This window comes from Camarhynchus parvulus, chromosome 3 (assembly GCF_901933205.1).
Source record: "Camarhynchus parvulus chromosome 3, STF_HiC, whole genome shotgun sequence".
In the NCBI taxonomy this organism is placed as follows: domain Eukaryota; kingdom Metazoa; phylum Chordata; class Aves; order Passeriformes; family Thraupidae; genus Camarhynchus; species Camarhynchus parvulus.
This window is the reverse complement of record NC_044573.1, coordinates 81,008,384-81,034,912: the sequence shown is the minus strand read 5'-3', so window position 1 is coordinate 81,034,912 and position 26,529 is coordinate 81,008,384. Positions and strand designations below refer to the sequence as shown.

At 36.5% G+C, this 26,529-nt stretch overlaps 1 protein-coding gene across 1 annotated transcript in view; it reads right to left on the bottom strand.

Annotated features, from left to right (window-relative positions):
* EIPR1 (EARP complex and GARP complex interacting protein 1) overlaps positions 1–26,529 on the bottom strand; it is a 73,035-nt gene that overhangs the window by 3,436 nt on the left and 43,070 nt on the right. The window contains exons 5-8 of the mRNA XM_030944690.1: positions 23,995–24,094; positions 14,478–14,614; positions 11,046–11,213; positions 9,648–9,815 (exon numbers count right to left, since the gene is read on the bottom strand). Of these exons, the coding sequence (XP_030800550.1) occupies positions 9,648–9,815; positions 11,046–11,213; positions 14,478–14,614; positions 23,995–24,094 (573 nt within the window). The remainder of the gene's footprint in view (positions 1–9,647; positions 9,816–11,045; positions 11,214–14,477; positions 14,615–23,994; positions 24,095–26,529) is intronic.

Here is a 26,529-nt window from a genome sequence, read left to right as displayed (position 1 = left end):
GATGGAGCACAGTAGGATCTTCTGCAGGGTATTGCTGCCCCACCTAGCCAGTTGAGCCAGCTGAGAATCTAACACTGCAATTAAAATTCAATTGAGTTTAATGAAGAAACCAAAAGCAGACTCATACTGTAGAATAGCTTCAGATATGTATTTTCAAGGATTTTTACAATTTACTCATGCTACATTAAAGGTCAACTAACCAAGAAAGGTCACAGCACAACCAACACCCAGTCCCTGGTTAATTGCAGTTAATTGTTTTGCAGTTCTCCTGAATATGAACTTTGATACAAACCTACTAACAGCAGAGAGCTAATGAACACATACAGACACTGCATCTCCTGCAACGCATTTTTCTAACTTGCTGCTAATTGACATGCCTGGTTAAGTGAAAGTTGGTCACGTCCCCAGACAGCAATGTGCTTCGTGCAGGGCTCACCCACTTACCCACAACTCCATTATTCTGAAGGTTTCAGATGTCTCTCTGGATGAGCAGGGGAGTAATGCACACTGCACACAGCTGTCAGGGGACACGACCGACTTTCAGCTAACCAGGAATCTCAGTTAACCCAAGGCTGGGTAAACAAGGACAAATAAGCTTCTAGATTACACTATTTTCTGTATGCTCACAGTTGTTCCAGTGTTTCATTTAAATAATATAGCTCATCTAAATTAATTTACAGGAGTCATAAGGGGAATGAGTGTTCAGGAAACAAGCCTGTAGATGAATTTCTATTTGGCATTTCCATTTATAAGTACAGTTTTTAACTGGGTTTTTTTATTGTCTATACACTGAATTTCCTCTTAGGTATAAAAGTAAATTTTGTGCCTTCCCAGAAAAAGAAAGCATACTATTGCAATGTGGTTCTTGAGGCCAATGGCACAGCCTTGAAACAGTTATTGAGAATCAGAAAATCCTTATGGAAGTGATCACTTGATGTAAAAGAGCTAGATACTATAGAAGACAATCAGGATGGAAAAAAATCATCTCAAAATGACATGTGTTTCAGGAACAATACGGAAGATCCAAAAGAAACTGCTCATGAGCATCCTTTACAATCACAATGAATGAAAATAGATTAGCCTTTAAATTATGCAATGGGTAATGAGCCCAGAAGGATTCTGCTAGTGGAATAAAAACCAGAATTCATTTCATGTATATGAAAGACTGTTGTAAAACATTTTTAAAAACCCCAAAAACAACATAAGGAGCTGACTTGTTTGTGACGAGTTTTTTTTCCCTCACAACAGGATTCTCTTAGAGACAGACTACCTTACCTGATGCTAGGAGATTTCTGAGAAAACACCTCAGATTTCTCTCATTTTGGCTATTTTTGCTTTTCTTTGTAATCCAAGAATAGGCTGAGGACACTATTTTTGTATCTATATCAATCTAGGGTACTTAGAATTGTTCTGTTCCTGAGTCACACAACAATTTATGCACCCCAAATAAAATTTTACACATCTTTCACACATACTTATTTATTAAAGAATCATCTCAGATTAACAAGAAGAATAGCTGTACAGAACTGGATATGAAATAAACTTTCTTCTATACTACTTTAATATAATTCACATGGTTGCCAGAATACAGAGATACCTGTTTTTACTCAAAAGCTGCAGGTTATGGGTATAAAAACAGTTGTATGTAGCTACATATATAGCATGTATGTGTGTACAAAACAGCATGGATAGCTACACTATACAGATATAGCGTAGCTATATAGCTAGTCCAGTGTGCCACAGATGTAGGTGGCTTGGCCTACTGGATCCCATGATTGAGAGAGGGTACTGAGCAAGGCCAGCAGTTGGACTCAATGAGCCTTGTGGGTCCCTTCCAACTCAGCTCATTCTGAGATTCTGTGACTGTATTTGATAGTGTACTTGGTAATCCCTTGTTACACCTGGCAAGCTTAGTAATCTATTTTCTTCCTTGCCCCAGATCTTCTTGATCCTTAAAATGCTTCTTTAGTTTCTTACTTTCCTATCTGTTTTGAAGATTTTATTCTGACCAGATTAAAATACCTTTTCTTCTATATGTTCTTGCACTGCATCAACTGACAATGCACCGCATTCCTTTTGCCACCAAGAAATCGTAGTATGAAATGTGAAGTCTCTACCTACATCACGCATAAATTTCAGACCTGTACCACACAGAGCTGAAAATGGACCATGTTTTCTCTGTAGTCTTATTCAAACAGCATGACCCCAACCAGCTTCTATGAAAGGAGAGAAGCTTTTATTTTACTAGATAACTTTGAGGTTAATTGTGTTACAGATTCAAGAAAGAAGCTTGTTCAGCCTTGGATAATTGTTTTCATGTAGAAAGCTGTTATTTCCAATTACTTCTCATGGTAACAACCACTTAAGTTTGCAGCGCTTGCAATTCTGTTTTGTCACCACAATGTTCAATAAAATATGGTTTTCAGTCAGCAAAAATCATTAATTCCTTATCACAGTCAAAATTAAATCCTCTTTAATCTAAAAATCACTATGAAATAGAAAGGAATCAATAGAGCAGCAGCATATGCTGCAGCATCTAAAAATGAATCCTGAAAAGCATAGCACTGGATTCTAGTTTAAGCCCATGGATGCACTTTCCTTTTGACTTCAAGAGAAAATTGTTTTTGGTAAGATTAGACAACACACTACTTGCCTTTTAAAAAGCCTGAATTCAAGTATATTTATTCTTGAATGCATTTTTAATAGACAATAATTGGCCATTCATACTATTCCAAACATCTTAATTTTTTTTTATTCAAAAAATAGCTTTCTGAACTGCTTCCCCAGGAAAACAGGAAAAGCATATTTTTATGTAACAGGTTTCATAGATGTCCTAATATGAAAAATAAATTAAGGAAGGTATACTTGCTGATGAGGGTTAAAGAAAGAAATACTACAGGAAAACCAGAAGCTTTTAAAGAAGAGTCTTGGAACTGAAAAGTGCTGCTGCACTACATTTTGCTCAGCTTCTTACACATCCAACAAAGTAGTCCTGAATCCTGGTATTCCCCAAAAAAGAAACTATTTAACCTGTTTTAATTAATCAGGTCTCTTGATTGATTCCATAGTATAATCCTATGACTTCAGGTTTCTCCAAGACATTAATATCAAAAGCAAAATAGCATCAAATTTAACACTGCTGACAGCTGTGTGAAAATATCCTGAAAGCCTGCCTCAGCACATTTGGCAAATGCTTTTCAAAAGATCAATGCTGACAAATCTCTCTCCTGGAGTCACAGATGCGAATACAAAGGTGCTACGTTAGATTGCACAGTTCATATGTAATAATGTGAAACCACATTATTTATTCAAAAATCTCTAAACTCCATTTCTATCACGAAAAGTGGATATCACCAACTTCTTTAGATAGAATTTTGAAGAAAGTCTCTTTCTACAGAGAGGATAACCATCACCATTTTCTCTCTGGTCCATTCCAATAGCTGAAGATGTTTCCACACATAACATCTCATTAAAAACTTCATGATCTCAAGTGAGATACTCTGTACAGGAAGAACTAATCCTTTACCTCTCTCAGCATTAAATATAAAATATTGAGAAGTGCTTGTGTTAGATCTTCTGTTTGTATTTAAGGACATTATGGCTAACATCTATGACAAAAAAGATGGAAACATAAGCCTTCAGGAAAAACACTAAAACTGTATTTTCTGGTACAATCTTCAAAGGATAACAAAGATTATCATTATTTTAGAACATATCATCAAAAAATGTAACATAAGGGAGAAGGCAGCGTCCTGACCTTAGTAATCAGTTCTGCCAGTGAAAACAGCAAACATCTTAAAGCCTGTAAATCCCATAGAAAACTAAAGGAACTGGTAGCTTAAACTGCAAAATTAAAGTTTTAGGACGTCTTCCTTTCCAGGACTGATGCATAAACTCAAAATATTATTGACTATATAAATATTTTCATTTTTATGGATCCAGAATAAGTTTTTTCTCTTGAAGAGCAAGTCCTCCATTACCAGTTGAGCCTTGTCACAAAGTTCTGGCTACAGAAGTAATGAGGAATAAAAACACTGCTGTAGATACAGCATGTATGTTACTGCTGGTGTTCCTATGACTCCAAATATTCTTCTCATGCTGTGTATCACCAGCATGCCAAACAAAGACCTACACAGTTCATAATTTAAACCTATAAGCTAAACACAGATATTGGAGTAACTGAAGAAAAGGAATCCTGATTGGCAAGTAAAGATGACCACACTAAACTGCAAGAACCTAGTAGCTTTCTTTTATTGTCAGAAAGAGCAATGTAGAGTTTAAATTACTATCAGAATAATTTAATACAGTAACATACAGACTCACTCACTAACATCAGGATTTTGAATGACCAAAGACTAAAGGATGGATGTAAGACACTCACTACCTCCCTTAGGAGGAAGACAGTTTCCAGTGCTCTCCTAGTATCTTACAGGGAGCTGACAGTCACCTTCAGGAGATTTAGGACTCAAGCTAGTTCAGTGTTGCAGGGAGAAAGTTCTTACAATAATAGGGTGCAAAGCCACTAAAGAAGGAGGTCAACGAGAAGCCTGACAAGCAATTGCATCCACAGATGTGGAATGATCCCATGTTTTCAAAGTTTTGTTCAAACTTAGGCATTGAAAATCACTCCTCATGTTCTTATCCAGGCACATTAGCTTTGTTTTGGGGATGAAACCTAAATGAACCCAAGTTGTACTCACCCTCATCTGTTCAATTTTCATTTATTTTGTACACTTTTTTCTACCTTTGGATCAAGGTGCTAGAAACTGAACTAGTCCAGCACTTTGTTCTCAGTTGTGGGGTATTTTCCCCCCCATATTTGAACTGTGCTTTAAATAATCCAGACTGGGGACTTGACCAGAATATAGCATAGCTGTCCTATGGCCACATGCCTATAGTTCCTCTCTGTGGACAACTCCAGTCTCCTCTTAGACTATCTATTTTCAACAGTGGCTTTGTGCTTCCCATGCCAAAAGCACTGAAGCCTTTCTTAATTCGGTGCAAGAAAAGAAACACAGTTTGGGCATGTTTCTCCTAGACAAATTTCACAAAAACCATGCAAGCACAGCTGGCATGTTTTAGAATAAACAAAAACACAGTTAGTGAGAGCAGATAAGAATATGGCTGATAGCAAAGGAAAAGCATACACCGAAGAATCACAAGTCCTCAAAGATTATTCAGAAGGCAGTAAATGTCCCTGAACTGTAAATAGTCAGGGGCTAGCAACATATCCAGGGGAAGTACATCTCCTTTTCCTATTTCTATTATTTCCTCCTGACTACTATGAGACACCTGATACAGGCTAGGAAGACCTTTGACATGACACAGGGAAGCTGTCTGCTCTTACCTTTTTTGACTGATGAGAGAAACAACAGCAGCAGTTAAACAGTAGGGAAAAGACAGACTTGACTTAGAGTCTGATCTAAACCAGCATTTAAGAGGAACGAGTAGTCACTTGATTTCAGCAAGAGATAGATCTTCATGCAACAGTCCTAGTTATATTGCTTATTCAAGCATGTTCTGGTCTCTAAGATGGCAGCAGATAGGCCCAAGATGTCAACAGACAAACACCGAAGGAAGAACACACTAAGAAGAAATTCTTATGAAGAATCTTTATAAGACAATTCAAACTACCTTTTAGTTTGTCTACTCATTATGCAAAGAACTTGAATTCTTTTCTTTTGAAAAAATTTATATCCAAATAATTATTTTCAGTTGGCAACCTTAAAACCAGGCAACTACAGCAGTAAATCTGGCAAGAATTATTGAGTAGGTAGACTCATGCATAGCTCTACATGGTTGAACAAGGAAGGGTTAAAGGGACATACTATTTGTTTTTGTCTCCAACCAAGAAATAAAGTAAAAATAAGGAACATTACTCTAAAAGATATTAAGAATTAACAAGTCTTAAAGATCTCAAGAAGCAGTTTTAACTGTGCAATGTTTTCAAAATATGGGGACTTTACTAAGTAGAAAAAACACTAAACATTTGAAAATAAAAGTGACACATACTCATCATTTTTATATTTATTCCAAGGAGGATTTTCACAAGTGATTCTGTTCAGGACAAATAAAATGCAGAAAGAGACTTTTTCTTTCTTTCCACTTGATATTTTAACTTTCCGAGAGAGATACGGTACTCAGTCTGAGGGGGACTGGCTAGAGACACAAGTTGTACAAATACAGGCTCTTCCTGGTGTATTTCAAGATACACCTGAAAAAGACATTCTATTTATCAGTATTTATGTGCTGTTTAACAACAAATCAGATGTCCTCCAAAACAGGATAAATGAACCTTGTGAGACTATAACACTTTCTGGAAAGTCTAGAACATACCTAAGCAAAAAAACCCAAAACAAAACAAAACAAAACCCCAAAAAAACCAAAAAAACCACCAAAACAAAACAAAAAACAACAACAAAAAAAACCAAACACACTCCTCCCTCATTAAACCATAGAGTAAAACCTGTATTTTACAGAAGACAGTACCCATGGAATGGTGTAAGACTCTTCACAGAGGTCTGTAGGAGGGTATCAGAGCTGAAATATTTGGCACTAGAGGTTGACTAACAAGAAGTATTCCCAACAGCTGTTATGCCCTACTTCATTTGTGCACTCAGAACTAAACAGACGTATATTTGGCAACAGTTCAAGGCTGCAGCAGCTTGCAAACATCCTTCTGACTCAACTCATAACAAGGGGGCAGAAGAGGGAGCCTAAAACAAGACTTTCACAGTACCAAGAAAGGTTACAAAAGCTAATGTGCTTTCCCAGGTTTTATAAAAAACTGATGAGCAGTTGAAAAGCACGTATTTAAAAAAAAAATGCAGAATTGATACTCTTGTAGCCTCCAGGAACAGGCAAGGGCTCTACATCATTACTATACAAGTCATTCATGATGTGGTTTACATCCATCCCAGAGCCATGGGAAAAGATGCATTATATTTGTTGCATTGCACTGGATGATTTTGGATTTAAAAATTCATATTCTAGAACAATGACTCATGTTTTAATGAGGCAACCTATACAGTCTAAAATCCACAGAAGTTCAGAATTGCAGATAATCTACCGCACAATATTGTTACAGTGTGAAGCAATGTCCTGTCTTAGCTTTACCAGTTCCTCCCAGGTGTAGTAATACCTTCCCCCTTCCCCTCTCCCTGCCTCCTGCTGAGAGCTGTCCATCAATCTCAGAAGGTCAGCAAGGCCATCGTCTGATAGGTGAAGTTCAAAAGATGCCTCTCAGCCCTGGGGACAATTGGGCCATCCAGGTGTCATTTGTCTCCTGAGCTTCCCCCCTCCTACCTGGTTGGCAGCTCACCTACCCCTTCCCCTCCCCCTTGCCCTGAGCTTAAAAAGACACAGGACCATGCGGTCGGGATTCGGTTGGAGCTGTCGCAACATTCAGAGGCCTGTGTGCCCAGGAATAAACTCTGGATTATGACCCCCTAGCTGGATCCATCTCCTTTTCCTCTTTGCCTCGGCTAAAACTTCTCCATCACAGGTCGAGCCTGAGTTCCTGTTGCCTGGACTTGTTCCAAGAGCCTAGCTGCCGCATACAACTAACCAAAGGTATCTCTGAGGTGAAACACCTCAGCTGCCACCTTTGGTCAGGCAGCGAGGGCCAGACAAGCCCAGGCACGTTCCACCTGGTAATACTGGGATTTTATTCAAATACAATATCTGCCAGAATGTTATTTACTTGTGATATTTTTAATGCATTCCCACCATATTAAAAAAATGTGGTCTCTTTCTCATTTCCCACTAATGCTATTTATTTTCCATCCAGAACAGAATATATTGCAATCTCCAGCCAAAGATAAGGAGCCAAAAGATGTCCCTGCCCATGGCAGGGGAGTTGAAACTAGGTGATCTTTAAGATCCCTTCCAACACAAACCATTCTTTGATTTTATATTTGAAACACTGTAACTCAGTTACATTCTAGAAAGAAAGTATATACTGCTGATATGAGCAAATTTTTAGGTATTTAATTTGATACTCCTTGATTTTTCAGGCACTTACAATACACAGAAAATCTAAAGAAATCCTGTACATTTAAAATAAACCATTTCTATATATGGAGTAACTTTCTTACTTAGTATTAAAAAATCATAGTTTCCAGGTCCATAGTTTAAATGAAGCCAAAACACCAAAACTGTTTGGAGCAAAACTGCATATTTATTAATAAGATTAAGGTTCAAGAGCAACCTTAAAAATGCAACTAGAGAAGTAACCTAAACATTATTTAGAATTTTAGCTGAAACATCTAGCAAACACAGCTAAATAACTAGGGGATCTTATTTGTAATTTCCTTATCACATCTGACTATTCTTAATTTTAGAAGATCATGAAGGAGTTAATCTGCCTGTGTTATTGCAGACAGCTTTGTAGAGCTGTCCAGAAGACGGCAATGGAGCTGGTGAAGGGTCTAGTGAGGAAGTCACATGAGGAGGGGTTGAGGGAGCTGGGGTTGTTTAGTCTGCAGGAGGCTCAGGGGTGACCTTACTGCCCTCTACGACTGCCTAACAGGATATTGTAGCCAGCTGGGGGTCAGCCTCTTTTTCCATGCAACAAGTGACAGGAGAGGACACAGCCTCGAGCTATGCCAGGGGAGGTTTAGGTTGGACATTTAGAGAAATTTCTTCACAGAAAGGGTGATTAGAAATTGGAATGGGCTGCCCAGAGAGGCAGTGGAATCACCATCCCTGGGGGTGTTCGAGGAAAGACTGAGGGTGGCAGTCATTGCCAGGGTCTACTTGACACAATAACGTCAAGGTTACAGTCAGAGGTTGGACTGATCTCAGAGGTCTTTTCCGATCTAAGTCATTCTATAATTCTGTGATTCACTTTGTAGGAAGGAGGAGTTTGCTGAAGATCACCATAAAAGCTAGTCTCAAAATCAGAAAGCCTTGACCCCACCTCAATCTACAGAAATTCCTATATACACATACATACAGTTAATTTACCAAAATCCCTACAAAAAACCCTAAATCTCTAAATTACTAAATCCCTACAAAATTCACAAGGAAGATATTTGATTCCATACAAACCAAATGGATGGGTTTACAACATTTGCCAATAGCATGCACTATTCTCTACCAAGAGCGTTGAAACCAAGCTTCCGGTTTGCTTGATCTAGGCTAGGTCTGATGAGTTACTCGGTTCCAGAGCAGTCAGATATATTAAGAGCAAAATAAAATAAAAAAAATAATGTGTTTATACTTCATCCCTTCTGCCCTTGCAGAAGCTCATCATTAGACTGGTAACATTTCCCAAGGGTCCTAACACATACACAGAAAATACAAAAGCACATTTTCAAATTGCAACTTAACCCAGATTATCCTACATGCTTGACTTGAACCAGAGCTCCTTTAAAGTGAATCTTTTCACCAACCCAGTGGACTTTAGGACTGATCCTCAGCATCACCATTCCCTTCCTAGCAGTGAATGTGGAGTGACCATGACAATCAGATTTAAAGAGTGTATTCCACCTAAGACCAAATAAAGAACAAAGTGGGAATTCTAACTACTTACCTGAAAGGCCTGTACACAAAAATCCTAGTCAGCAAAAAAAAAATAGCATGTAAACCATTACAATGAAAAAACAAATTATAAACATCTACATAAAACTCAGGAAACTTCATACTTCTCTTCTTGATGCTGGTCCTCTTGGTCACTGAGTTCATCATCATCTACCATATGGCCAAATGGTTCAGAAGAAATTGATACCATATTAGACAGGATAACTCTGCTATCACTGCTTCCTGTAAGGATCAGCTGATCATGAGAATGATTGTATCTGACATTCCAAACCCTAAAAAAGTTAAAATCAGACAGAATGAGAGACTATTAATGGTAGGTAGTGCATCACTGTTAAACAATTTTTTTAAGAGCAGCACTAAAAATTCATCTTTTCAATGTTTTAAATATGCATAGAAGTAACATGCCTCATTCCAAAGACCATTTTTTTTTAGCCATCTTCATTTGACTTTTAAGCTTCCATGTCACCTGTTTTATATGAGGCATCTTTAAAATTCAACAATTAAATTTAAAAAAAACCAACAAAACCAAATCACACCATTCAATGGTATCATTCCTTGAGGGTACATGCCAATTCATTATTGAGTAAGCCAGATAAGTACTTAAGTCCTGAATACAGAAATTTCCTCAAAACAAAATATGGATTAAAAATAGCCTTTTAAACAAAAAACTCACAACATTCCTACAGTGAAGTTTAAAATAGATCCTAAAACAAATGTAGGACTACATTTCTCTTCAATTTTTACATTTTACATATCAAGTTAATACCAAATGTCTTATGGTTCTTGTTTTCTTCTTTTTCTTTTAATATTCTGAAGAAAAAAAGTGTAAGTAATGCTTTTGTTAATTCCCATCTTCACTTCCCTTAAAGTAGCTTTAGGGACTGGATCTATTTTGCAAGAATTACTCTAACCCAAATTTTATAAAATATGAATAATTCATCTTTTCTTAAGCACTGAAATTATCAGGCAAGATTCTCTTCTTACTCCAGCCACAGGCCAGTGCAGTAGATACTGGCTCTAAATGTTATTTCAAAGAATAAAATTATTCACTGCATATTCTGACTTAAGGACTGTGAAGAACATAAAAAAGTTGAGCTGCATTACTGAACATTTCAACCATGTGACAACAGAAGGATGGATGGCAGCTGCTTTATTACTGCACATCAGATGCAGCTCATCAGGCTCCATTTGGGAAGGCACACCTGTGTCCAGCTGGGCCCCACGGGCCAAGTTCTGTGCTGTGCTTCTCAAAGGTGTACCCCATCTCCCAACAATGCTAACAACAGTTTCTTGCCAATTAGACTAATGTTGTCTAAACTCTTAATTTACAATTACACAAGGAACACTGACATGCTGAAACTTTTCCTCTGTGCAAAAAAATGATTATGCACAACAGTACAAACATAGTTAGTTTGCATTGCTCCTAAATGATAAAATAATCAGCTGAATAAATGATGTAAGCCATCCACCCCGCAAAACAGCATGCAGATAATTTGTTCTACCAGTGGGAATGCTCCTCTAGTGTCTTCACTGGTTCAGTGACATTTCTCGTGTCCCAGAATTTCACCTTGCAGTCATCTCCACAGCTAGCCAGGTAGTACTGTTTATTGGGATTGAAGTCCAGGTCTCGTACCAGCTGCCCGTGTGCATTTTCTATACAATATATCTGCCTGTAAAACATTAAAAAAAATTAAATGGTCTATAAAAGCTGACTGCACTCCACCTACAGAAATCTGTTTCCCTGGAAACTTGCATAATCCCCTTAGCACCCACAGACCTAGAGTTCCCATTGCTATTGCAGAGTTTAGGGAATTCCCAGTTGTTAACAAAAACTTGTATAGACTTCTCAGCTTGCTTTGACACTTTGTTCCATGTTTGTTTCTATTAGGATCATGTGGAATTAAAAGGAAATAGTAGTTCCAGATGATTCTAGCACAGCTCTGTAACAACTGTTATAAATGTCTGCTACTAAACCACAACAGTTTCAGGTAAGAACTTCTTCACCCCTAAGTAGTTATACTCATTCCCTGTTTATGACATCTACTTCAGCAGGAAAAGCTGAGATGCAAAGGCTGGAACAGATATCAACGACAACTTTTTATTACTAGTCTGTATTGAATTTACCTTCTTGAGCTCTTGCATTTATCACTAATTTACCTGTGGCCCTTAAACTACACAACCTCATCCATCTGGACCACTTTAGAAAACATCTGTAGTACTGCTAACAACCTAGCATATCTATTCAAACCATCATGTGCCATCAGTTTGTGTCCCTACCTTGCCTCTTAAAACTTGTGGGTTGTCTGATTTTTCCTGTTTTCACAATTGTATGACCAGTTTTCTCCAAGCCACCAATATATCATCTAAAGTTCTGCTTAGACTTGACCATCTCCTACAATCTTCACTGGAACTTTTCAACACTTGATGAGCTTTTTGTTTTTCTTTAAATGAAAAATGTTTCTCTTCAGTAAACATATTGACCAAAACTTCCTATTTCTTGTGAAAACTACATATACTTATGGTCTTCTGTCACGATCAGATAGTCTCTTGCTTTTAATACCTAACTACTAATACAAAGTAAAATAGCTCCAAAAGGAGAGATTCAAAATTATTAGGCCTGTACTAAGCCCTATCTTGACAATTCTGGCTGTCACCAGTGAAATTACTAAGACATGTAGCATCAACACTCTCCTCAGAGTCTGAGAGGCTAAGGATATCATTCAGGTATGCCTTTGTACCAAGTATTCTAGGAATGGAATTCAAGCTTCCACTTATTTTTTTAGAATATGTATATGGCAAAAATACTAAGTCTCAAGCATGCTTGCTGTGGGAAAACACATCTTTCCTCCTTCACTGCACGTTTCACTTTTTTTTTGCATTGCTTAGACCTGTGTGTAAGGGCTTAAAAATAATACTGTCCATTGTATATTCAGGACTATTCACCATGAAAGACTTTATCCCAACTTAACTATTATTCTGACCATTTGATCCCTTTCCTCCCCAAATATGAATATTCTTTTCATCACTTTTCACTCTACCTACAGAAATAATACATACACTAAATTTCCCACTTACATTATAAGATTAATGCCAGACCACATGAACATTTTCTCCAGCTATTGGCTCATATTATTCTTCTTACATATTATTTAGAATTTAGCCTTGGAGTCTGAATTTTCCTGATAAAGTTCTCTCTCTAAATCCAATCAGCCTAGTGTCTGTCTTCTCTGCTTCACAAGCTCTTCTCTGATTAAGACTGCTTCTTAGTCTAGTCTAGGACTCTTCCTGACAATCATTTTTTTCTCTCCCCTTCCTTGTTTGCTGTGTCCAAAAGAATGTACTTCCTCTATCTTGCAGCTATCATAACCACACTCTACAGGAGCAGCTACTCTAGCTGCTTCTAGTATTTCTCTTCACTTTGCTTGTAGGACAGTTTTCTGCCCTTGATTCCTCCCTCCTCCTTCTTTTTATGCTTCTTATACTGCCACAGTTTATATTGCCCTGGCTTTAAACTCTACTTCTAGCCTAACTAATCATTATGAAATATTCACATAATAGACATATTACAGCCTAATTGAAGATGAGGCTTACTATTGCACATGCCTTTTGAGTATATTGCAAACAGCTCTTTGGCATAGCCTAGTTATCAAACTGATTTAAGGACAAACCAGTTTTAAGGACTTATTTACTCTGAGCTTTACTTAAAGTAAATACAATAGTGGGATTTGCTTCTGTTAACCAAGCTACCCCTTTCACTGAGGATCCAGACTACAATATCCAAATAATCTAGCTTCCATAGAAGTTACTCAGAGAATTCTTTTAATGCAAGATAGAGATGCTTCTTCTAATGAGACAGAGCATGAAGCAGACTTTAGAATATTTAATATTCTTTCTTCAAAACACAGGCTTTTGTTAAAGATCTGCATGCTATATGTTAGAAATAGGATTACAAAAAAAAGCAAATTAATAAAACCCCTTCTCCTTTGTCCTCTCTTTCCACTATTGTCTTTATAAATCTAAGTATACACATTACAAAAAATTAGATTTTTATACATAATTTTACAAGGCAAAGAACAGGACATTCAAACATGATTTTCAAACACTTCACAGGAAGTGACTTTTAATTAATGTATTTTTAACTTTCCTTCATTAAATAAATCTTTTCAGCAAAACCACAAAGACTAGCAAACAAGGGATTTATTGCTACAACTCTGAGCTGGCAGGAACCACTGAACTAAATTTAAAGTCATCGCCCTTTAAAGCAACAAAAGTTATTACAAGACATCAGTCTTCTCAGTTTAGTGATAAATTACTATGTGCTAAGGGGATAAAGTGTACTTTTAAAAAAGCTTGAAGAGACTTTAGTAGTCATGGCAACAGATGTGCACAACATCACTGCTTATTAAAATCACAACTAAAAAGGGGGGGGGGGGAATGCCTTATTAGGTATATTCAAAGCTTTTATTTGGTTATGATTTTGATAGATTCAGTGATTTCTTATAACCAGTATGCTACAATCATTATTCTAGTATAGAACACTTTGTTAAAATCAGAAGTGAAAAGAGAACTTGTGAATTGCCTTCAAAGATTAAAGTCACCTTTAAAAGCTATGAAGATAGCTCATAGCATAGTCAGGTTGAATTACAAAACAGCTTCATTCAGGTAATTCCTATGTATTGAACAAATCCTTGTGAGACTAGTACATGGTTCACTAAAACTCAATACACAAGTTAGAATTGAAGCTGAGGGGGAATAACAGACAAAAATCTTTGTTAAATTGTAACCATATCAGCTATGCAAGCCTTTCTATTCCTTTTATAAGCTATAGGATTGACACTTATCATTTAAAAAAAAACTACGCTAGGAGCAATGCAAAAATCTCCCTCCAAAGGAGATTGTCTTTTCTAGAGAACATGACTGCAAGCTGTCCTTACCTCATGCTCCGTGTATCCCAGCCTCGGACAGTGGTATCGTTGGCCGTGGCAATCTGGGTACAATTGTGGTGTGGACTCCATCTGCCCGAAGTAAATTTTAATTGTCCTTTCCCTTCCAAGGCTGTGGAACTAGAGAGCTAAAATAATGAAACAAAGCTGGCAATGTTTCTAAATGTAACACTAAAATGAAATTAGTTGCAATGAAGACAAAGCTGTTCAACAGCCTATTGCTCCAGGCGCAACAGACTATCAAATCTGAAGACTGAAGGGAAAAAAAAAGTAAAGAAACAACAACAAAAAGCTAATTTTCTATGACTATTTTTAAAAAGGCTTATGCAGTGTAACATAGGCCAAATTATTACAAGTACTGTACTCATATTCCATAAACTTAAAAAGTTTCAGATTATTGTTGAAACAGTAGATAGACAGACAATATGGGCACACTGCACAGATTTGTAGCTGTCACATCACACACACACACACACGTGCATTTAGCTTTATTAACAGTCTTACAAGATTTTTTTCCATGTCAAAATGCCAAATTTTATCTGTAGTAACAGAATTATGGTGTCAAAGACTCTTTGACAAATTTTTAAAGTTTTTAAAAATAAAGAAGTCAAGGCCCAGGTGCCCATGTCACCACATACATGCCTGTGAAAATAACAGTAGATACTAGATTACAAATCTACAATCTGTGAGATAAAAAGGTTTCAGTTCCAAAACCAGGCTTGCATATCCTAGAGCAGGCAGCTCTGCATCTCCACAATTAATGAAAAGAAGGTCCAAAGTAATCAACTTTCCCTTTGAAGTTGTATAGCAAGTTATTCCCCAGTTTCATGTGAACATGGGGGAAATCAAAGTTGCCTACACTGCAAATTACTTTTACTTCCAATGACTTACTGAAACTATTTAATAGCTAAAGAGAGAGGAAAACAAATATATTTGTAATTAATCAGATATAAAATTTACACAAATTTCAAGCAGCTACACAAACACCAGACTTATTTGGTCATCTTTCACATAACTTTCATATTTCAAAATGTTTCATTATGAGGTATTTCACAAAAGCAGATTACTGGACTGGATCCTGTTGGATCCTAATGCAACATCAATATTCTACTTAATAATAGATTTCTCAGCACAAATATTATGCTTTGATGGATGAAAAAGACTAAAACATACAAACTGTTTACATAAACTTTAACTGATATCAACAGAAAAATAGGCTGTCAATGCTAAACGGCCTGAATCTATTTGTATATTATATAAACGTTCATGCGTGTATTTTGCTAAATTTTTATTACTACGACTCCACCAAGAATATCATATTTCTTTAGCATTATGATTAAAAATCTAGGAATTACAATACTAGATTTATTTTTTTTACATGGATTTCCAGCACGCAAGATCATACACTGCTCATGTGTTAATGAATAACACTAACACTTTGGCCCAACCTACTCCTCTAGAACAAATATTGTCTGAAAACATTTCTACAACTAACAGGTTATTAATAGAAAGAAAAAACACTGCATAGGACACTGGACACTGGATAATAAAATTCATTTTTATTTTTTGACACATACTAGATTCCAGGCTTAACAGAATATTCATAGCTTGTGTAGGTCATTTCAAAAATTGAAGTAAGTTTCTTTAGAAAGCAGACTTGGTCATTCAAAGCTTAGACTGGGGGGAGGGAAGCCAATGTTATCACTGACAGTAAGACAGAACCAACAAAGGGAGTATATTTTCTCAGGTATTTAAAAATTCTGCTCTTGAGATGGAAAGCATCATAATATTCAAAACATGACTCAGGGCAGAGGGTCTTTGTCAGCAGTAGACTATACTTTCTCCAGCATTCTAGACATATATATAAACACACATACATATATATATATGAAATGTGTCTTCTCATTTTAACTTTTAAAATGTAAGCTACTATAAAAAGATCAAATTTTTCTTCTTTGCAGTCAGAAGTTTAGGGTTGAGGCTAGCACACACATATTCCTTAATAACATATGAAAAAATCATCCATATGCTAGATGGGCCAATTCATCCTTGCCTTCATAAGCAATTCATAAGGAAATTAAATGGCATCTTTCCTTATACAGATGTCCAGCTATATATACAGCCAAGTTCTTAATTGACTTGGTCTTCTTTTCCATGTCATCTATGAACTGAAAGCAACTGCAAGGATTTGAAGGACAATTTGGAGATAAAGAACAGAAATTTTCATACATAAAAAAGGAATTCTTATGTAAAAGAAGGAAATATACAAGTTTCCTTCCTAGACATCCAAGAAATAAAGGAAACAAAATCAGTAGCTCAGAATCACAAATGCAGGTTCAAAAACACCTTAGTTGTAATTTTAATTCATACCGAATATATGGACAGGTAAGTAAGTGCACTTTTTATCTTGAAATCTTTCCTCCGCTTCTTTAAATGCAGAAAAGCTAACTACAAAAGGGAAGGAAAACATGACATAGGTGTATTTTAAACATTATTCTTGCATGAAGGTTAAGATCTGTGCTGCCCAGGGGATGAAGACATGCAGGTGTGAGGGCCTCACAGGACACTTTAGGTAAACAATTCATGGTATCATTTTATAAACACAAAATGGGACTTACATTAAGGAAAAAGGAAAGGAATAGACTAAGACTGAATGTCTACTTTTAGACAACAAAATTAGGAATTACTCTTGCAATGCACAAGGATCACGCTGATTTCAGAAAAGAAGTCTGGAGAAAATGAAATCTTGAACAGTGTAAAATGGTTACTGGAGTATGGATGGATTTTACACTATTCCTAAATGCTTAGCGGAAACAATGCCTAAATCTGGTGACACAAGAACAAAAATAGAAAAGAAGCATGATATTATACTACAGTTGCACTAGTGCAACACTTTGAAGTAAGAAAAAAATCTCCTAAAAAAATTAAACAATGTAACATGATCAGAACAGAACTGTTTATGTTATTCTCAGTGAAGAAAGGGCTTTTACAAAAACAAAGTACCAAAATATGGAAAAAATCTCGCCTGGGACATCCTAGATCTTGGACAGATTTCTGTGTATTCAAATCAAAGTAACAGTGACTCCAACTTATTTTTGTCAAAATATGAAGGACTGAGGTTGATCTTCCTGCTTCAAATTTGATTACATAAGGTCTGACTTGGAAAGAGGAAAGGACAGGCACTATCCTTCAAAAAAACCCAAACCCCAACTTATATTAAATGTTAAAGGTACACAAATTATCTAGGAAAACCACAAAGCAGCATGGAGACCAACTGTTCATGCTCTCTTCCAAGAAAAGAGCTATGTGACCAAGAATAGAACAGGAAAGTACTTAGAAGAAAGATATATTAAGGGCTACACTAAGTAGACAAACCCAAGCAGACTATTTTGAGATTGACATTAAAAGGTATGAATGTTTTTCTAACTTGTTATTGACAGAAGCAGAAAAGTTGACGAGGATGGTAAATTGAGTTCAACTCCTCCAACTGCAGGAAACTATGCCATGGAGTCCTTTCATAACTGTTCTTGACTCCTGAACCATCTTAAAACTATTTAACTTTTCAAATAGCCTCATCATATTGGCAGCTGAGAGCTATTCTCAGAATAGCTAAGTAACAGAATTCACGTATTTTTAAGTGCTGAGTTTCTGCATTACAGTAAGAAAATATTTTTATTCCTTAAACACAAGTTTTCTGCTTTATACTACAAAAATTAAACTAAATATCAAGTTCATCCTCTGAAATATATTGTTATTCTTATATGCTGATCATGCATTCCAAGCTCTGCCAGCAATAATTTTCATTATTTCACTCCTACTTCTATTCTTTCGTTAAGGAGACCATTAAATAAAATTGATTCCAACCCTATGAGCTGGTTCCTATTCTCATTCTGATCCAGTAATTTCCCTTTTATTTTTTTTCTGACATTTTCTGCCCTCCTATAGTTAATCTATGTTTATTTTAGCTGCACTAATAATGGGGTGCTAAAAAATTCTCCACTGAATTCCACAAGGTATTTCCTGCCTTGAGAAATAGCAGCTATCTTGCCAAGAAAGCATCTCATGCTTATTCCTAACATTCTCTCTATTTGGATACATCACTTTTATCCAGATAGCGTGTGAAATCTTCCCCAAAATATATTCTGCCTTCCCTGGAATGCCACTGCTTGATATTATCTGTTGCTCTGAACCAAGACCACATGAATGCTGCTAAATAATCCAGGACAAGAAAACTAAAAGGAATATAATTATAACAGTTTGGATTAGAATGATCAAAGCCACACCTCTATTTGTCCCCTTTGTGAAAACCTATGAAAACCAGAAAAATATCTAGATTTTAATATCTCTATTTCATTCTGTTGCACTCATCTGCCATGCCAAACATACTGCATTTACTCGAGGAAGAGTTCTAGCAATTTGTTGACATCTGACCTCAAATCTGTACACAGAAATATTAACTGTCTTCTTCTCAGCAGATTCTATCCACACCTTGTGCATTGTCTGGGCTTCTCTTGGGTCCAGCTAATGATTATAAATGGCAAAGAATAGCTAATTTAATTGCAAAAGGTAATGATGCAGTAAGCATTAGTTTCACCCTAGAAGGTAATGTCCTCAAAACAATAATAAAGGGAGTGATCAAAAGGACAGGAGAAGCTTGTCTTAATGTAAATACAGGCAAATTGAACACTGTAAGGCGGAAACAAGTTAGCAAAAAAACCACTGAAAGAAAATAAAAAACAAAACCCCAAACCAAAACCAAAATGAACCCAAACAAACCCACTGAACTGTACACTAAATTACAGTTAGCAAATGTTTCTTATCGCAAGCTGACTAGATAATTCAGAGAATGAACACACCAATAATTTTATTACCAAGAAGCTCTGAATCTATTGGGAACTGCACAGTTCCTCAGGCTAATTTTAATGAAACAATGTGACTTGTAAATCACAGGCAGATACAGAAAAGGAACCAAATAAGACTCTGAAGTTTTGATCACTGTAGAGAAGCAGAAATTTTGGCCGATACAAAATTTTAAAGACAGACATAGTTTAAGGCTTTCATCTATATTATACCTGAATTTTAGACAAGCTTTCATAAACATGGAAGTTCCATAAAGAGTAGCATTTGGTTTACCTCTTGCCATTAAAATGGCTTATAATATGTACCTATGCAACAAAGGGAAGCAATTGAAAGGCGTTGTAAAAACAGGAAGACCAGTGATGCACCAGTGTAATGAATACCCCCTTACCTCTATTGCCTGATACAGATACAGCGGAACTGATCTTACTTTTAGTTAACAATGATGATATTATTCAACTTGAACACCATCATGTGTTTTTTACAAAAAGAGAAAACAATTCCAAAACATTGACATTTCTATTATTTTAATCCTAGGCTCTTGATTTAAGTTTTAGTCACAACATTTTTTACTTATAACAACACATGTACACACACAGAAGTACACTGTTACTTTACTTATAAGTCTATAGCAATATATATATTTTGTAATGATGTTCTCCCCCCAGCAATCCCCGCAGAATATTTAAGTTTACTAACGTTGAGGAAAACATTCAGTAGAGGTAGCTTGGCGTGCAGCCAAGCTGGATGGTGGAGGGAAATGAGGCAAGGGGCTGGGAAGAAGCGCTGACCATTTGCACAACAAAAGGCACAGGGACCTGTGTCACTAGTCAGTTGACGGGACACTCAGAGACATAGCAGGAGCCGAGGAATGAGAAGGAAAACCCCAGACTTTTGCTGCATAAACTGAAGGATATAAACCGCCAGGACTTTCTTTATTCAGGGTCCCTCATGAGAGGCACCAGCCCAGACTGTTGTTTTGCTGTAGCACTGTGATTAAATGGCTTAAGGGATGGAAAGGATTGAGAGACTGCTATGGGAAACCTAGGATGTGTAGAGTGGGGCATGCAGGGAGTCCTGCAGGGCCCTGTCAGCCCACTGGAGGTGCCCAAAGTCTCTGCCCCTGGGAGCATGACTGCCAGAGTGACTCCTGGACGGTCAGACAGGGACGTTTCCCCAACACCAGCTACATCCTGCTTAGTCACTGCCTGCTTGAAACAAAGCATGTTAGGTGATAAGACATCAGGTGGCTAAGAGATCCCAAAAATGGACAACCTTTCATCTTAATGAACAGTAAGACAACTTTTCTTGTAATTTACATAACCTCTGTGTAACTGCATATAACGGAAATGTTGTGGGTTTTCTGGTTTGTTTTGGTTTTTTTTTTTTGCCTTAACATGCCTCTTTTTTAATATTGCAAGACCTGATTTCTTTGCTTTAGGCTGTTCTATATCTGTTTTCCAGGCAAAAAAAAAACCAAAAAAACCCAAAAAAAACCCCCAAAAAAACCCAAAAAAACCCCCTCTTTTTTATTAATATCTCAATAAAGTCTCACTTTACATTCTGATCAAAAAACATTAAAATACAAATCATGTGCTTTTTAGAATTATGAGAAAGAAATCACTGTTTCAACAGCTCATTAGCCTACAAACACTCCTTGTCCACGGTGAAAACCAAATGGAAAATATATTTATTACTTACCTCTACTAATGCTATCTGTTTTATAACCAACCTGTTCACACAGATTTCTCTCACATTCTAAATACTAGAGGAGCAAAAATTGGGGTAGAGTGTTGATTTAAAAGAGGGTTTTATTCTTTTTTTTTTTTTAAAGAGAAAGCCAACTGTGTAACAAAATATTGCTTGTTTTTCTTTATTGCTCTTTGTTACTGTCAGTCCTATATTTTTTTTGCAAATATAAAATTGCTGCAAAATAAAAGTTATTATTTTTCAGCCATATATACAAGTACACAGGGAGTTAATTTCTTAGTAAGGAGTTAATCTTTGAATATTTCAGAAATGTACCACAGCCACTTCTAGTCCTGAAAAAGCCTATGACACTGGACTTCAGCTTGTCTTAAATCCATTACTAGAAACTCTTGTGCAGGCCTCTTAAAGAGATGCTTATGCTTTCCTCAGTCTTGTTCAGCTGGACTCCAGCTAGCTCAGGAATCTACAGACATGTGTAAGACAAATTTGTTGCAGACAAAAATTCAGCATTCAAAAATTGCAAGAATTCCAGTCATCTCAGAAGTGACTCACTGGGCTCAAGATTTTGATGCATGGAGGTATGTTTTCTGATAGTCAAGTTTCAGTGAACTTTCTCTATCAAACTTCACTTTAACAGCAATGTATGACTTGGTATTGAAGTAAGTATCATCTAAGAACAACTCAAAACTGCTGGAGCAGAAGACTGATTATGCTAGACAGTTATTCTCAGGTAAAATTTTAAATACAAACAATTCTTGTTTACCGTGCAATCACATGAGATACTAGATTAGATGGAAATACAGAGGATCAGTCAAATTCAATATGAAGCCTCCTGAGGGCCTGACTGTAAAACCTGAACAATATTCTTAACTTCTGCAAAGATTTTTAACAAAGATTTTTAAATGCCCTTATCTGAAGATGTCAGCCAAGGGTTGAAACAGCTACTTCATTAGGTGAAGTGGTTTCTTTGATACAACATTTCACATTTGCTTGTATTATTTTCCTTTCATAAAAATATAAACATATAATGTCACAAGTTAAATCCCCTTAATTCCTTTATCATTTTGCCTTCTAGAGTTCTTTTGTGCCATCAACATTTGACATAGTACAAGAATATTTTAGAAGTACCAATTAAAAAAATACTCTAATAAGTAATGCTACTTGAAATACTGAAAGGATCTGTAAGCTGAATGCTGCTTTGAGGATAAAAATACTGATTCCCCAAATCATGCTGAAATTACAAAATTTGATAGCATCTATTCCTCTCCAAAATTACACAGATCATAATTCTAGCAATGGAAGGAAAAGAAAATGGAAATCATAGTTATCTGCACAAATATTTGTGTGATAGAGTAGGGGTTTAGTTTTGATAAAAGAATAGTATAAGGAAGACAAAACATACAAAATTCTAGTAAATAATTCCCAAGCAATATAAAATGAGGAATAAAAACCCCACAAAATTTGGCATTCATGACAAGATTTCCACAGAGAAACTGATGATACACCAGACAGCATCCTAGAGGAAATCATAGAGTCATAGAATGGTTTGGATTTAAAGGGGCCTTAAAGATCATTTAATGCCAATCCCCTGCCATGGGAGGGAGGTTAGGATTAAGAAAAAATCTGAGAGAGTTATGAGAAAGTGGTCGAACAGTGAAAATATTCATTAACATTGAAAAGAATTTCAGCAAGTGAGGACAGAACTGCACAAGGACTAAAAGTAGGAGAAAGGGAAAATGCTAAGTTGCCTAGCAGTCTCAGTACTTCAAGGAGACATGAGGACCCACAGCATGGAAGCAGTACCAACCCCAAAGTTTTTCTGTATTGCAGAAAGGTTTGTGTCTTATGCAGACATTAGGAAAGAAATACTGAGTAATGCAGGTGTAATGCAGGGGATACATTGCCTGACAGACAAGCTCCTGGAGGTAAGCTGTCAGAAACTCCCAACATCAATTTGATAAAAACAAACACTAATTTGAAGCCTTGGAAGGCAACATAACTATTGAAGTTGCAGGTGAGAAAAACACCTTAAGTTTCTCATCTAGAGAAGGAACCCAAAGGGCTTAATTATAAACACAAAGTATTAAACTATATTATATTACATTGTCATCTATTTGCATGCAGTCAGGTGGTATAAACAGGGAAGAGTTTAGGACACAGTGTATTGACTAAGTTGAAAAAACTGATTCTGCAGCATCCAGGAAAAGAATTAACCCTGACCTAAGGAGTTAAACGTGACAACGGATCAATTGAACAGCAATGTCCTTGGCATAACAAGTTTCCATTTATAAGCACAGACACTGTGCTAAATGACTACATGGAATTATTAGAAGTTTTCTATATACATTCTATCACATGGCATAATCAGACAAAAATCTAGGCCAATTACACTTTTTATATATGTTCCTGAATAAGACATTTTTAACAATAAGTGAAATAATCTGAATAAACTGTATATTACTAAATTAAACTAACATTGAAAATTCAAAGCAGTACATAGCAAATAGAGAAACTTATATTATGCTTATACAATAAAGAGCTGTAAATTAAATAAAGGGCTGCATGGTATTAACCACTGTGAGTTACTATACCATTATCTGAATTCAGCAACCTTTGGTTTGACTGATCATCAATTTTTCCACTTGTAGACATTCACCAAATCAGCACTGCTTTATTCTAGATTTCTCACTATAAAAGCAGGATAGTAAGGGGAACTCTAGAACAAAGAAAACATTTACCCACTACCCACAGGTACTAAAATACTACTCTTAAACACTCTTGAATAAGACAACAGTAGAATATTCATTTCCCCCACCTACCTTAAAGGCAACGAGATACTTCTGAAGGAATAGTTAAAAGATTAGCAAATTCTAGGCTAAGGAATGCTGTTGTTTGGACTATATTCAAGTGTAGCATGTTTTGTTAAAAGAAAATTTCTTACCACAGCTTTGGCTGAACTTTCCTGTAAATCCCACAATAATATGTTGTTATCAGCCAGTGAAATAATCTTTTTACCATCTCCCATTGGCTCCCACATAACACTGCAAAACAGAAACAGAAAAACAAAATAAACAACTCAACATTAAAATCCATCAGAATTTGAACTAGAAGGCCATTTTGATTCTGTGGATCTAATCTATACCAAAATATGTTAAACCATATTCCTTCTGGTTTCCTTTAGATGAAATCCATCACATATTTTAAGTCCAAAATCTGCCATTAACTAGCAACTTGTAGCAGTCATTCCGCATACACAGAAATACAACCAGAGACCTTGATGTACACTTATTTTAGAAGGCTTTAGTTTGAAACCTCAGAGTTGTTCATATGGATTATTATGCATCCTTTTTGAAGGTGCACCAAAATCATAAGCCTCAGTTTTGATGCAAACTTCCTCCAACTCTTCAGCCAGTCATCATGACTTAATCAGCATATACTTTTAACCTGTGATTCACTTCATGCTATACAGGAAGGAATGCAAGAAATCAGTCCTCCTCTCTTATTCTGTCTATGAAAAGCAGCATATTTAAGCCAGTCAGTATGGGCAGCTCCGTTAACTAACTAGGCACTCTAACCCTAATAAATTTGCTGGAGGTAACAGTAGGACTGAAAGAATACTTGTCATTTTATAAGAATAGGCTTCCATTTTTGTAATTTTGTAACACTTTTACAACCAAGTTTTGCAGCCTCCCAATAATTTCAGACCAACAATATACCTGAGGGTAGAGACCACAACTTTAGTATCAATAGGTTAACAGAGAAACTTCTTTCCATTTTAAGACTGAACCCTCAGCTATCTAAAAGCATTTGATATGCTGTTTTCATCTTTAGAGCCTAGTTGAAGTCCCACTGCTTGAAGTGTATCAGAAGTCCATGACTAGACCCAAGTTTTTTAGTTTGTTTTGCTTTTTGCGTGAATCAATTCAGTAACTGGATGGTTGGAGACTGAAATGTTATAATTTATGGCTTAAACATCTTCATGAAAGACTTTTGCCTATTACAGCAAAACTGTATAAAAGCTGCAGAGAAAACCACCCAAACCATGAATGGAGCCCTGGGGGCTGCACATTGATGGAGATCAAGTGACTCAGGCCTGGGCTGGGAAGAAGAACACATTCCCAGAGGGATCAAGCTGGAGACCACAGTCCAGATCTGTCACCTGCCAGGCTCGCACAAACCCTCACACCAAAGGGTGGGGGGAGAGAGGCTTTGCGTGTGTGGTGAAAAAACCTCTGGTGAGAGGCAGTGACCACCCATCCTCTGCTGTGCAGAGCTCAGCTGTAGGGCCCTTTCACCCCATAGGTGTTGGGGATCCCTTCATCATGAGGTGTTGGGGAGTCTCACGGTCCCCCAAACACTCTCCCAAACCCTGCACTAGAGCAGAAACTGAGTGACAACTTCACGGTTGCTCTTTAAATAATCTATAAACAGAAGATAAGCAATTATATATATTGTATTTTACCCTGTTTTGTTATCGTCTAACTCAGGATGCTTCAATAAAGCTTGCAGCTAGTAGTTTTTAGTATTAAAAAAAAAAATTAAATCCTCCAGAGAACATTACCTTAGCAAAGAATAAGAGTATTTAAAATATTCACTCAAATGCACACATGAAAGGAACCCACTATCTTCTCCTATGCTGCAAAGATAGTTAACACTTTTATCAATAAACATACTGAACTTTTACAAATGAACAATTCAAAGTCCTTCATTATAGACTAAGGAAGAAAAAAGCAACATGCAAACACTTTCATTGACATGAACTGCAGTTATGCCACAAGTGTTGGACAAAGCAAGCATTAACTACTGCTTAACTGCAATTACAGAAGTGACAACCACTTATTTCTATAAATAGAAAAATTTTGCTGGACTGAAAACTCTCATGCACTGAAAAATGAAAAATATACCCATGCATTTGGTAACTCAGCAGACCATCCTGCAGCTTCCGTGCAGCCCACCAGAAAAATTCACATATTAAGAACTCAAATATTGTGCCTGCTTTGCATTACAATGATTCCAATTTAAAGATTACTCTTGCTTATCAGATAATCAGGACATTAATTCTAAGAGACAGGAGATCAGACCAAGTACAACCGGGAAGCCATGATCTTGTTCCCTACCCAAGTGCTCTACAAAACAGCCACATTTCTGAATGAAATCAGTTCTGGCTATTTTACAGTGTATTGAAGTCTGCTGCAGGGAACACAAGCTACACTTCATCTCAAAATTCTCAGACATTGAGATCTAATTCGTAGTGCAACTGAAGTTGTGGTGAAACGAGAACCACAGCTTCCTAAAAAAAAATCCTAGAAGGTAAGATGAACATTTTAGCTAAAAAGCTGCTGATCAGTGAGAATTAAGAAATGAAGGCTTATTTTGGACAAGAACCCCAAAGACAGCTGGGGTTTATTTTGACTCTTGTATTACTATATTATTCAGAAAAATTAAACTGCTTTACAAATAAAAAAGCATCCCAACA